This window comes from Pezoporus flaviventris, unplaced genomic scaffold, assembly GCF_033815535.1.
Source record: "Pezoporus flaviventris isolate CSIRO_AGI_PZ_B2104156 unplaced genomic scaffold, CSIRO_AGI_Pfla_v1 ptg000025l, whole genome shotgun sequence".
In the NCBI taxonomy this organism is placed as follows: domain Eukaryota; kingdom Metazoa; phylum Chordata; class Aves; order Psittaciformes; family Psittacidae; genus Pezoporus; species Pezoporus flaviventris.
The window spans coordinates 11,883,468-11,897,073 of NW_026892573.1; the positions used below are offsets into that span (position 1 = coordinate 11,883,468).

The 13,606-nt window shown below is 36.4% G+C and overlaps 1 protein-coding gene across 8 annotated transcripts in view; it reads right to left on the reverse strand.

The window, feature by feature from the left end:
• Positions 1 to 13,606, reverse strand: part of NBEA (neurobeachin) — a 506,232-nt gene that overhangs the window by 303,094 nt on the left and 189,532 nt on the right. For all 8 annotated transcript variants that reach the window (XM_061457520.1, XM_061457513.1, XM_061457519.1 and 5 more), the window contains one exon: positions 3,006 to 3,444. In XM_061457520.1, the coding sequence (XP_061313504.1) occupies positions 3,006 to 3,444 (439 nt within the window). The remainder of the gene's footprint in view (positions 1 to 3,005; positions 3,445 to 13,606) is intronic.

Sequence of the window (13,606 nt, forward strand, 5' to 3'; positions counted from 1 at the left end):
TCTATTGCTCAAGATTCTCTAGAGAGAATAAACACAATCAATAGACGCATTGCCCAGTGAAGTACCAAAATCTCCATAGCTCCAGCAACAGAAGATACTACAGAAATATGCTCCACAGGGATAGCGTTAGCCTTTAGAAAATATGCAGTGTATATTATTTATTATTTGATATCAGTAAACACAATTATATTTACATGACCAAGTAAAGAATAAGAATTGTAATTTTTTTTCAGCTTTTCAATGATAATTGGGATACTAGCAGCAATGCAAAATGTCAATAAACCACCACAAGCTAAAATTCATGTTGCTTTCTCATTATTTTAATTAATTCTAATATTATTTCAAAATACTATTAAAAGTTTTTTTTATCCTAACCTTTGTTTCATCCCCTATGAAAAGTTATTGGGTCAGGATTGCAACCTGGTCCTCATTTGTAATTTAAAAAAGAAAAGCAACACCGCCACCCATCTTTTGCTTTGTGGTCAAGAAAGTACTCTAAAATATGAGCAAACTGCACAGAGAAATATTTGCCTGAACAATGGTCACTATTCAGTAATGTTGCCATGAGGTGCGACCAGACAGTTGAGATAATGTGGACTAAGAACATCAGTATTTTTATCACAATGCCCACAGTTTTAACACCATTCATTTAGTTGGAGGAAAGAATTTAACATGTCCTGATCTTCCGCCTGAACCTGCCAATTTTCCCTTCCTAATTGTTTGCTATATTAAAAAGCATGATCTACATTACTCTCCAGTAGGATTATATATTTAAGAGAAACAAAATACCACAACAAAATGAATGTAAAGGAGCCTTCTTTTGCCTAAACTTCAACAATTATCACTTATTTTGCTGAAGAAATAAACAAAGCCAAGGGATGAAAAGGTACAACATATGCTACTAAGATACAAACACAGGTGTACATTTTGTATAGAAAATCATGGAATCACAACTTGGCCAGCAGGGTAATGGGACAGAGGGGAAAAAGTATCACTAAACCTTGTAGAACCTAAGCGAACTTTTAAGTATAAAATGGCTATCAAAATCTACCAACACTAGACATGAAGCACTTCTCAAGTAATTCCATAATTCTGCATTAGCAAGTACTAATAATGATGTTCAAAATGTACAAGCACTCACATCATTGCAAGAAGAATCTAGTGGAGGTGCTCACACGAAATACAGATTATGGCCAACCTGCTGCAGCCCGTTAAAGTTTTTAATGCTTTCTTACAAAGCTATAACTTCAAAATGCAGAATAAAACTCATCTCCTCAATCACCTTGATGTTAAGCTCCTTCTAACAATGACAAAGGTATCTCATGAGGTGGTATGCTCCATTTTAATTTAGGTGTCCAACATTTTGTGAATTAGAAACAATCCTCTGAATGAAGTATTTTTCTTAATTGACCCGGTTAGAAATTTCACAGAATAGCTCTAACTACAGTAACTTTTTGGTGGTTGCAGTTAGCTGTATTAAATCTACACACAGGACAAATTTTTGTACTGCTTAATGTACAACCGTGCATTCTGGAATATAATGATTCCTCGCAGAGGAAAAGGAAAAAATCCTAACTATATAGGAAAAAGTGTTTTTTACTTCACATTGAAATCACTCTAAAACAGGTACACTGATGAACAAAAAACAGTCTATTAATGCAACAGTTGCTAACTGAGCTTTCTGTGGAATGGCCTCAAGACCCAAAGTATTATTAGAAAGGCACATATTCATTGCTTCTAATGCATATTTCTCTATTCCCTTCTTGATCCAATCTTCCTTTTTACAACAGATGCTATCTGACAGTTGATTTATTTTTTTCAGAAAAGCAGCCTCAGTACTAATATACAGACTAAAAAGGATCAGCTTTTCTATGGAATTTGAAATGAAAAAAGTCTTTTAGTCTGAAATTCTGACGTATTTTCTTGTACTTCAGTGCTTACATTACACTCAAAGCATTCTTTCCATATTGTTTTTCTTAAGACTTTAATGAAGACATTTCTGACATTTTTGCAGGTTTTCTGTCAGTGCAGATGGATTTTTCTCATAAATCACAACAGCCATTTTCTTTTTTTATTTTTTTAATTCCCCCAGGATTTTAATTCTTGTACCTGCATAATTAACTAATGCATTTCTACAAATTTGCTTAAAATTTTGAGGCATGTTTTACTATATATTAATTATTTATTCTATCTTTTTACCTTTTGAAAAGATTTTTATGAAGAAACTGCAGGGATCTTGTCATACTGGAAAATGTAACCACAGCATCACTCATAACAGTAGCTCTTTGCACAGGTTAAGACTGAAGCCACAATGGATCGGGTTACCCTTTTTCTGGAAGGATGTTATTAACTGTACATTTTACAACAACTTCTATGTTCAGGATAACTGAGATGGACATTTAAAGAAAAGTATATTCACTAGAGGCTGAGAAGCTACAGACTAAAAAGAGAAACAAAGGACTCTCTGTGGAAATGTTTAGCAGTTTATTTTTAAACACTAACTTTTGAGCATATTTGCTGTTTAAAGACCTAAAAGAAAATTGGTTTCTACCATGACCATACAAACAATTTGCCATGGTCAAAACATTTCAGTACCAGAAAACAGTGCAATGATGGATCCAATTAAGATTTAAGCCTTTGAAAGAATATTTGATTGAATTTCTGCAGTCTGTTCTATATCAGCAGATATTACCCCTCCTCCTCACTAAAACGCTTTTAACTAAAATGTTTTAGAGGAAAAAAAGATTTTATTGTAAAAATGTTTCTTTACAACAGGCTTGTTTTCCAAGTACCTTGCAGAGTTTTATTCACTGTTGACAGAGAAAAGCAAGGTGAATTACTTTTCTCTGTTCTATATGGTCCACTTTGGTAACACAGTAAAGGAGAAGCAATGCAGCTGGTTTTTAACAGTCTAATACAAACCAATAGAATAAACATGTTAAAAAAAAACAATCTTTCAAACTTCTGAATTACATCAATATAAAATAATGAATCCAGCCATATACCTGTCAAATGAGTGAAACTGCATGGGAAGAATAGCCTGAGCTTCTCTCTTCAGTGCAGGATCTGGGTAAGGGATCGGATCTGGACCGCATTCTGCAATTTCAACAGGGGCTGCCACAAGACTTTTCAGTATTTCCTTGACATTGATGCCTTTACTTTGGCTGATACTGGATATCGATGATGCAGGCTTCAACATTTCACTGGGGCTTTCTGTTAAGCTCTCCTGAGATTTCTTCACTTCTGAAGACAAAGTAGACAACAGCTCGCTCATAGCATCAGGGCCTGTGCTGGTCTCCAAGTCTGTTCCATTCAAAATGCTGGGCATCTGTTCATCTCCAATTCCAGAATCGGTATGAGGAATAGAGCTTTCCAACTGAATATCTTCAGCTGGTGTTGGTGTTTCTTTATCTTTGATATTTTCAGGAAATACAGTTGGTGTCTCTGCAGTGAAACAGAGATTATGAACAATATTTATAATTTAGTTTGGGTTTTTTTTTCCTAAAAATATGATCATAAGGTTTTACAAGACAGAAATGTGTTAGAAAGTTCATAAATCTTAGTAGATTAAACATTAAAAACCTCATTTTACATACAAAACATTTTGCTTTTCACAGCTGTTTGGCATATATAAAGGCTTGGAAGAGGAAGCCCAAAGCTGTATTATGCAATTTCAGTGACATTTAGAAATTACAGCCCACTACTCACACACTAATCAAACAGCAAAATGCCACCAGCAAAAACAACCTTAAAAATCATAACCTATTGACTGTGTATCTGTATGATTTGTGAGACTACTGAAGAGAAAACTGCAACCACTTATGCGTTAGGATTACTATAAAATTTAGGGGTTTTGTTGCTGCCAACAATTATTAAGCTTGTACTCAAAAGAAAACTACTAGACCTTTTGCTAGCTTTGTCTTTGTTTAAAGTATGTATTATACACATTTTTTTACATATATTATATTGAATATAAATGCATTTATACATGAATGATAAAAAGAAGTATTCTTGTTGATTCTTTAGATAACTCCCCATTCCCCACAAAAGGGAAAATTCTCTAATCCTTTCAGGCAAATGTTAAGAACAAAATAAACACAGCTTTATAGAGACAGGCAAGCAAAATCTGTTGAGTTTGGAACATTTCCAGATTGAAACGGACTCTACAACATCATGTAACCGAGAAAAGTGTACCTCTATCAATTGCTTTGGTGAAACAGACACAAGACCTTCATTAAGTAAGAATAATTTGCTATGCTTAGAGAAAAGTTAGAGTTATTCATAACTTCCATATTCATCTTTTTGGCTATATGTTTTTAAAGCAACAGACTGTAGCTATTTTTAATGACAAAAAGCTTGCACTCAAGCAGATTATCAAATTTATTTTCAAACTTTCTTAATTTCATTGGATCACTTTCTTGATTATAAAATTTAGGTAAGACTGTATATGAAACAGGTACATTTTTTTTTTTTCGATGGTGCTGTTACAGCAGTTTACGTATTATAGAAAATATTTTACAACATCCTTAGATGAAGCCCTGCCCTTATAACTATTAAAAATTTATAACTGATCGTTTAATACAATCAGGTGTAATATATCTACATATTTACCACATGGACATAAGTGTGTGTATGCATGCACACATAAAAAATTCTGTATGAGATTATTTATGTGTTTGAACTAATTGTAGTGTAAACCTCTTTGTGTGTAAGTATTAACAAACCAATATTGATAAAACAGAAGAAGCTTTTAAAAATACAAAGCAGAAGAATCCATTATAAGGAGTATTGCTTTCTTCTTTTAACAGCCATAAACACTGAAGCCACTTCCTTCTTCTCTTTCTCCTAAGTGCTTTAAACATATCTTATCAAATAGATATGAGCCCTGCTTTGTGAAGCAGGAAGTAGAAACTGGATTTATGAGCTGCATAAAATGCATTTAGCATCTGCTGGGTCAGGAAGCAAAAAAATCCTTATCTACTTAGTACTGCCTATATTTGGCACAGAGGGACATCTGATCCACAGCATGATCCTAATGATTTTTATGCTTATTTGTCTCTTTAAACTTCATCAATACAAAGACAACACTTCTCAGCTGAAGGGAAGAGTAGGACTAGACTGTCAGTCAAGCACTCTTTATAATATACAGTAAGTATAACAGCATAATGCTCCCCTATTACGTAAACGAGAACAGGGCACTGAAAAAAGAACATGGTCCACTACATGGTGAAGTTAGAGTACACCTACCCTCAATTTTCATTAAGGTCAACAATGCTGAACAGAAAGCTAAAGACAGGAAAGCTACTAAAAGTGCAGTTGTGTAAATTCAAATACCTATTGAAATTAAATGTATTAAAATCATGAGAATGAACGGATTCCAAGCCAACTTTGAAAGTAACCGTCTGTGAAATTACTGGTGAAAAAGCAAACACTTTTGACAAACAGGTATGTGGTGATAGCATCATACAACTGGAGAAAACCACACATGGTTTCCCTTTTTAAGAAAGACGAAAAAATGATCTGAACAACTGCGAACCTTCAACAGTAAGAAAGATACAGGATTTATTTTGAAGTAAAGACAGTAAAGGAATAGAACAAGCTAGATTACAAAATGGCTTTGCTAAAAGAGCTTTTAAAATATTTGTTGCTCAAAGAAAATAAGGGCCAATGTACTAGAATTCAGTAAAGCTGGGGTTGTTAGAACAGATAATAATTTAGTCAGGAGAATCTGGAAATTAATAGAATGTGGGAAAAGAAACTTACTAAGAGAGCCAGCAAATAGTTCCAAAGGGAAAAAAAAAAAAAACATCAGTCAGAGAAACTATCACGGAAATCCTCTCATTAAAACTTTTAATAAAAATTTGAGGTTAAAAAGTAAAAACATTCCAGTGTAATTTGTTGATGACAAAGTCACAAGGTACAACGTGACAGCCACAGAAGAATGTTTCTAAGAAGGCATTAAAACAGAACTGCAAATTACATGTAATAGTGAAAAGCTATGCATCCAGTGACTAACATAGATATTCCCATTATAACTGGAATTCACCAACTGGAAATGACTGAAGAGGAAAAACCTGGATACATCAGTAACTCGGTATTCAGGTACCAATACAATACTGATATGGAAAAGGCAAACATGATTTCAAACTTTTCAAAAGAAATAGTTTCTGCAACACTTAAGTACTAATGGCATTAGAGCAGGCTTTGGTAGAGTTCATTATGGAATACCATGTACGCTGTTATATTTGAGAAAGATGGAAGTGCCATTATGGAGATCCACAGTGATCTACTCTTGCAGAAAAAAAAAGGGTTTGGATGATATAGTCTGGCTAAACTAGTACTGATAATGTACACAACAGCTTTTCTACATGTATTTTCAGGATGCAAACACACAAAAAAAAAAAAAAAAATTACACTGAATGGAAGAGTTGACATGAGAAAAACGGAATGCAAACTCACTAGGAATAAATTTGTGAAGTGACAGCTATTAATATTGAATTAAGATTCTGGAATACCTTTCCAGTCAGAGTAGCAGGTTCAAAAAACAGAACCAGTTTCAAGACACTATAAATAGGACTGTACTTAATTACTCAGCAGGTGCCTTGAAATCCTTTGTTCCCAAATGAGAATAAAATGTCTAGGTGATTGCACCATTTGAAGCTAAAAATGGAAGGAAAATTAAATCCGTAGATATAAAATTTAGATATGACATACTATACAATGCATAACAGTAACTAAAATTATAAAGCGAGAAAATATCAAGAGAAGTTATTTTATATACAGTTAAGTTTATGTGTACTAGATTCCCACAGAACTCAGATTTGTATCTTTACTTTTCTTACTGTGCCTCCAAGTACCTAATATGAATATGCTGCACTATGTCGATTGAGCTTAATCTGATTTATGACTATGAACAATCGCTAAAAACTACCTAAATCCAATGAATTAATTCTCATTTTTAAAATATCAAGCAAGCTAAATGAATATGAATTTAAAAGGTCTGATTTATTTTTTGTAAACCAAAGGAAAATAAACTCCGAATAGATAAAACTGCTTAATAACTGCCATTCAAATAAGAATAACAGCTATTTAGTATTTGTGAAATTAAGATAAATATGTCTGAAAAGATGTATTATAAGACCTTCTGCATCAGTATTAGTATTACTTTACGCAAGTTATAAACTCATCATAGGTCATGAAACCCAACCAATTTTAGTTATAAACTACACTGCTACATTGCATAGCCACAAATTTTATACTATGTTAATTTCTACTGTGTCACAGCACTTCTGTTGCCTTCAGAATTCAGGAATAAAGAATGCTGCTTCATAAATTTACTTAGAAAAATCTTAAACTGGTAACACATATGCGTTTACAAAAATCCTAACTACTCAAAACTTAGCAAAATGATAAACATGAACAGAAGCAAAAAATGTAACTGACTGCATTTGCCTAAGTTATAACATTGTGACAGTAAGCCTGTAAATTTTCAGGAAACCTCATCAGTTTTCTACAGCACAAGGCCATGTCAGTAGACAAAGCACAAACATTACTAGATCTAGTGAATTTAACCCTGTCAGAAATAGGCAGTTGGAAGCCAGATGCCTCCTTCTTACTGTTTTTCATTGTAACTAATGAGTTCATCTACTACATTATGGGAAAAATATGGGCTTAAGTTAAGTAAATGACATATTGTATATCTGGTGACCTCATCCGTCATGCTACTTCCCTAAAATATCTTGTTTGTTTGTGATTTATGAAGTGTGTTGTAATTGTTTTAACCTACTGAGTTACCTAAATAGCTCTTGCACTGCTTCCATATGCCTAAAAAATACAACCCCCCATGTTTATTAATCTAATAATCTAAAAATGAGATATTTCATATATGTGGAAAAAATATGCAATTTTTGCCATTTTAAAAAATCGCAACACAAAATATTTAGCTCTTAATCTTTATATACTTTAAAAAAGGAAAAACTGTGTGCATATTCCTGTGGACTTTTTTTTTTTAATTATTATTTTAATTACATGAAATCTCCCTACTAAAAATCATCTGAAAATTTTCAAAAGTAAAAAAGTATGAAAATTGTTATTTTTAACTGCTTACAGTATGGCTGAAAATTTATTTTAAAGTCATTCTATCCCAAATTAATGTAAAATTTCTGCTGTGAACAATATAGCACCATTTGGCAATGAACGATTTGGGCCATAGGAGTTGCTGCCACCTTTCAGTCTGCATGTCATCCCTGAAGTGTTCACGTCGGTTGGAAGAAGATGATCTTTAAGGTCCCTTCCAGTACAAACCATTCTATGATTCTATGATTCTACATGCACTGGAAAATTTGTTGTTTTCTGTATAGCTGCCTTGAGGCATTGATAATAACCTTACTAGCTGCCTTTTATATACCCCTTTGTTGTATTTTACAAACTTTCAAGGACAGGACACTACAAGCTGAAAATACTTTTAATCCATCCATTATAGTTTCCTCCACAGGTGGCAGAGTCAACTAATCAATTCCTAAGTTCTAGGCTATAAAGACAAAGTGAAAAAACTGTTCCTAGCAACATCAATCTACTAGTTACCATACATGAGAAGCAGAACGATTAAAATTGTGATGAGAAACAAAGTATGGAGACAAAATCAAAGAGTAATAACAGTCTGATTTAAAAGTACATTGAAAGGAGTAACCAAGAGTAGAGTTGCAATGGAAATGTCCTCAGAGGCCAAGGCACAACAGTGGGAAGAATCACCGTAACAGAAACGTTAAGATGCCAAGCTGCTCTGCATCCACTCAGAACCTTTTGTCCTGTTGGCATTTCTATTTCTGTGTGAAAGTTATAAAAACACTGGTTGAAAAATTTCCTGTATAGTGATCCTGGCCATGGCTCATCATGTACGCTCATTACTCCTCTTAGGATAACCGCGCATTAATAGGCAAAGTTGAGCTCCACTGATGGAGTTTATGGGATTCTGTTATTGCTGAGGCAAGGCTATCTGAGCCACACTGACTTTTATTTTGCAGAACTCATTTGCTGTTCTAAAATTTTTTAAGCAAGTTTTCTTGTTAATTAAATTAAAGAAAAAAAAAAACAACAAAAAAACAAACCGAAAAAATCCAAAAGAAAACCCAAAAACAACAACAGAAAAAACAAGCAACCAAACAAGCAAGCAAAAAGAGCCTGGTTTAGGGTTGCTATTTGTCATTTTTGCTTTCTTCTAGAAAAACGTTTGATAAATGCAGCCTGCATTTAGCCTACATCTGTTATTCAGCCAGACCCAGATTTCTGAAATTCCTGTCAGACCAAAAACTGTCCCTTTTCTTCTGCAAGGGTAGCAATGCAACAGCATGGATTCGGCTGTTTGTCTAACAGAGCGCCAGTAATCACGCACATGAAGAGGTGGAAGTAGAGAGCATGCCATGGCAGCATCTGGCTGGGAAGAATAAAAGCTACAAGCAGGGATACCCCAGGGCTCTGTCATGAATGGCTAAGGGCCTGAGGAACACAGCTGAAAACTGGGGGACTGGGTAAGGTCAAATATGAAAGACTCTTGGGTGGGTTGGCAATCGGAAGGGAGCAGTCTTGAGAGAGGAGATATAAGACAGAGGGCTGGGAATTTCCTTTTAATCGGTGTGGATTTGTGAGGAGAAAGGATGTAGCTCTAGACCAGGAAAAACAGAGAGGCTCTGAAATGGGAGAGAAAGGAGCAGAAGAGACATAGGGTGGGGAAATCAAGGTTGGGAAGTGATTGGAAAGAGCCCTTTTCACAGCTGGACACCTGTAAGTGTATGTCTTCTCTTTTTGTTCATTATAAATTGTTTTTACTTGCTCAAATTCCTCAGAAGTCTTATGTGTTTCTGCCCCAGCACCCACTCCTGAACTCAGGTGGGCACACAGGGCAGCTCCTTCTACCTTGACCAAAGAAAGAGTGTTAAAAGAGCACTTATGACAAACATAACTCTTGATCTGTTTGGGCAATGTCTTAATTCTTCCTTACTAATCAAACCTCCTTCACCCAGTGCTTGACAGATATGTAACATCAGTATGATTGATTACGTGGTTGCCAAACAAAATGTCAGTAGTCTTAACGCATTAACAAGGCATTAACAACAAAGACTTAAAATAAATTTAAGAAAATGTTAAGTTGTATTAAATAAATGTCAACTTTAGAGTATAAAAACAGCTGTTTACATTTGCAAAACAAAACAACAAATAAGGAACAACATGTTAGTATTTTTTCTAGGTGAATTTCCCTAGTTTTTGACAGTTTCTATTTTTTCTTTTTTATTTTTGTCTTGTGTAAATTCAAAACCACATAATTAAAAAACAGATTAGTTGGCAGTTATCTGTGATAATGCCTGTATTTATGACCCATGCTGAGAAAGCTGATGGTTCTGTTATTAGACATTTTTTGCAAAAGAATTTAAAAAAATTCTGGCACTTAGATTACAGCATCCAGCAAAAGTTAACAGTGAAGCACAGAGTATGTTCCACATATATGATAAAACTTATACTAAAAATACTTTATATTAAGCACTACTTTGAAAAAGCAGAAGTTTTAAAACATCTGTAATTTGTACAAATGAAAATAAGTATTGATGTTACATAAAAAAAATCCCAACCTCACAGCCTTTTACAACTGTTTCATGCTTACACCATGACTGATCAGTTAAAAATGAAACATGTGCAAACCTTTCTGCTAATGCCTTAAATAGTTGATGAAGGGCAATATTAGATCAAGATGTATTTATTTCTATCTATCTCATGATCTTCAAATGCATGTCCTCTCAGAGGTGGTTGGAATAAGCAGCATATATTTCATCAGGAAAGCAGAAGGCAGAAATTCAGTAGAATTTAAATTTTGGTTCTCATGATCATCATCCATGTCCCTTACAACATTTCCCTCAGCTTCTTGAAAACATATGTATAACTAGATTTTGGGGAAGATTAAGCCATGCATTTTGTCAGAACTTTGTGGTGGCAAAGGACATTTTGCCAGGCAATAGAAATTCGTCCTTTAGTCCACTTCGCATAGCTAGACTGCTATACTTGTGCAAAATACTAGTTTAAAAATGGGCTGGAAATCTTTATGCTACTACATTAGGAATACAAACAATAGCATAGCAAGGTACGATATCCAGAGTACTGCATGACTATGACATCAGAAAAATGTGGTGCTTTACTTGTCTTCAATGGAAAAGATGTTTCTGCAACGTTTTAATGTAGTTCGTTCTGTGAAGGAAAAAAATCAACAGCTTCCAGTCCATCCACAGCACATACCTTTGAGAAATCTGTTCATTTACAGTGCTTTGGGAAATACACAGACAGTGATAGCAAGGGAGTTGAAAAGCCAGTCCAGTTTTGATTAAATGTTATGATAAGCTACGTACTGATTTTCTTTGCACAATATGTCATCAGGTGAATTTCGCTGTTGCAATGTTTTATTTCCAAAACACTCCTGAATAATGATGAGTGGAAACACCAATTTTCAATAATGGAAATACCCTTCCATTATTTGGTTAACATCACTTGTGTTCTCAGTAATTAACAGGCTGACAGCTGAGTGTAAAAAAAGAGTTTTCTCACACTTTTTCACTGCTGAAGATGTGGAAGCACTGCTGAAAGAAACAACAGTTCGATAAACCTTGAAGGTAAGAAAAGATAGTTTCAATAATGACCGGAATTGAGAAAATTCAGGTTAGACGATCCAGATCACCACAGCTAAAACTACTTCAAAATTGTGGCTGTAATTTGAAGAGGTTACTTGGTTTAACATGATAAGGCTGATTAGAAGCTATTATAGAATCATAGAATGGTTAGGGTTGGAGAGGACCTAACATCATCTAGTTCCAACCCCCCTGCCATGGGCAGGCACACCTCACACAAAATCATGTTGTTCAAGGCTCTGTCCAATCTGGTCTTGAACACTGTCAGGGCTGGAGGTTTTATCACTTCTTTGGGCATACCTGTTCCAGTGCCTCACCAACCTCACAGTAAAGAACTTCTTCCTTATATCTAACCTGAACTTCCCCTTGTTCTACCACTACAGTACCTGATGAAGAGTCCCTCTTCACCATCCCTGTAGGCCCCCTTAGGTTACTGGAAGGCTGCTATGAGGTCTCCATGCAGCCTGCTCTTCTCCAGGCTGAACAGCTCCAACTTTCTCAGCCTGTCTTCATACGGGAGGTGCTCCAGTGCCCTGATCATCCTCGTGGCCGTCCTCTGGACTTGTTCCAACAGCTCCACTTCCTTATGTTGAGGACACCAGAAATCCACATAGTACTGCAAGTGGGGTCTCATGAGAGCAGAGTAGAGGGGCAGGATCACCTCCTTTGACCTGCTGGTCACGCTCCTTTTGATGCAGCCCAGGATATGGTTGCCTTTCAGGGCTGCAAGCGCACACTGAAGCTGGCTCATGTTAAGTTTCTTATCAACCAACACCCCCAAGTCCTTCTCTGCAGGGCTGCTCTGAATCTCTTCTCTGCCCAACCTGTAGGTGTGACTGGGATTGCTCCGACCCAGGTGTAGGACCTTGCACTTGACATGGTTAAACTTCATGAGGTCGGCATCGGCCCACCTCTCAAGCGTGTCAAGGTCCCTCTGGATGGCATTCCTTTCCTCCAGTGTATCAACTGGACCACACAGCTTAGTGTTGTCAGCAAACTTGCTGAGGGTGCACTCAATCCCACTGTCCATGTCACAGACAAAGACGTTGAACAGGATCCGTCCCAACACTAACCCATGAGGTTGGTCTCCACTTGCTACCCCACTTGCTACCAGCCTCCAGATGGAATTGAGCTGTTGACTGCAACTGTCTGGGTGCAGCCATCCAGCCAATTCTTTATCCACTGAACGGTTCACCTATCAAATTGATGTCTCTCCAGTTTAGAGATAAAGGCATTGTGTGGGACAGTATCAAACTTTGCACAAGTCCAGGCAGATGATGTCAAATGCTCTACCCCTGTCCATCAGCTCTGTAGCCTCATCATAGAAAGCCACCAAACTGGTCAGGCAAGATTTGCCCTTAGTGAAGCCATGCTGGCTGTCACGAACCACCTCATTGGTTTTCATGTACACCAGCATGGCTTTCAGGAGAATCTGCTCTATTTTTGCCAGGCACAGAGGTGAGACTGACTGGTCTGTAGCTCCCTGGGTCACCCATCTTCCCCTTCTTGAAAATGGGGGTTATATTTCCCTTTTTTCAGTCGTCAGGAACTTCACCTGACTGCCATGATATAATGGACAGTGTCTTAGCAACTTTATTTGCCAGCTCCTTCAGGACCCGCGGGTGGATTTCATCTGGATCTGTGCACATTCAAGTTCTTAAGACAATCTCAAACCAGTTCCTCTCCTACAGTGGACCCAAGGTCTTCATTCTCACACTCCCTGTGTCTGCCTTCCAAGACTTGGGTGGTGTGGTCAGAGGACTTCCATCCGCGGGTCCTGAAGGAGCTGGCAAATGAAGTTGCGAAGCCACTGGCCATCATATTTGAGAAATCATGGCAGTCAGGTGGAGTTCCCGATGACTGGAAAAAGGGAAATATAACCCCCATTTTCAAGAAGGGGAAAATGGATGACCCAGGGAATTACAGACCAGTCAGCCTCA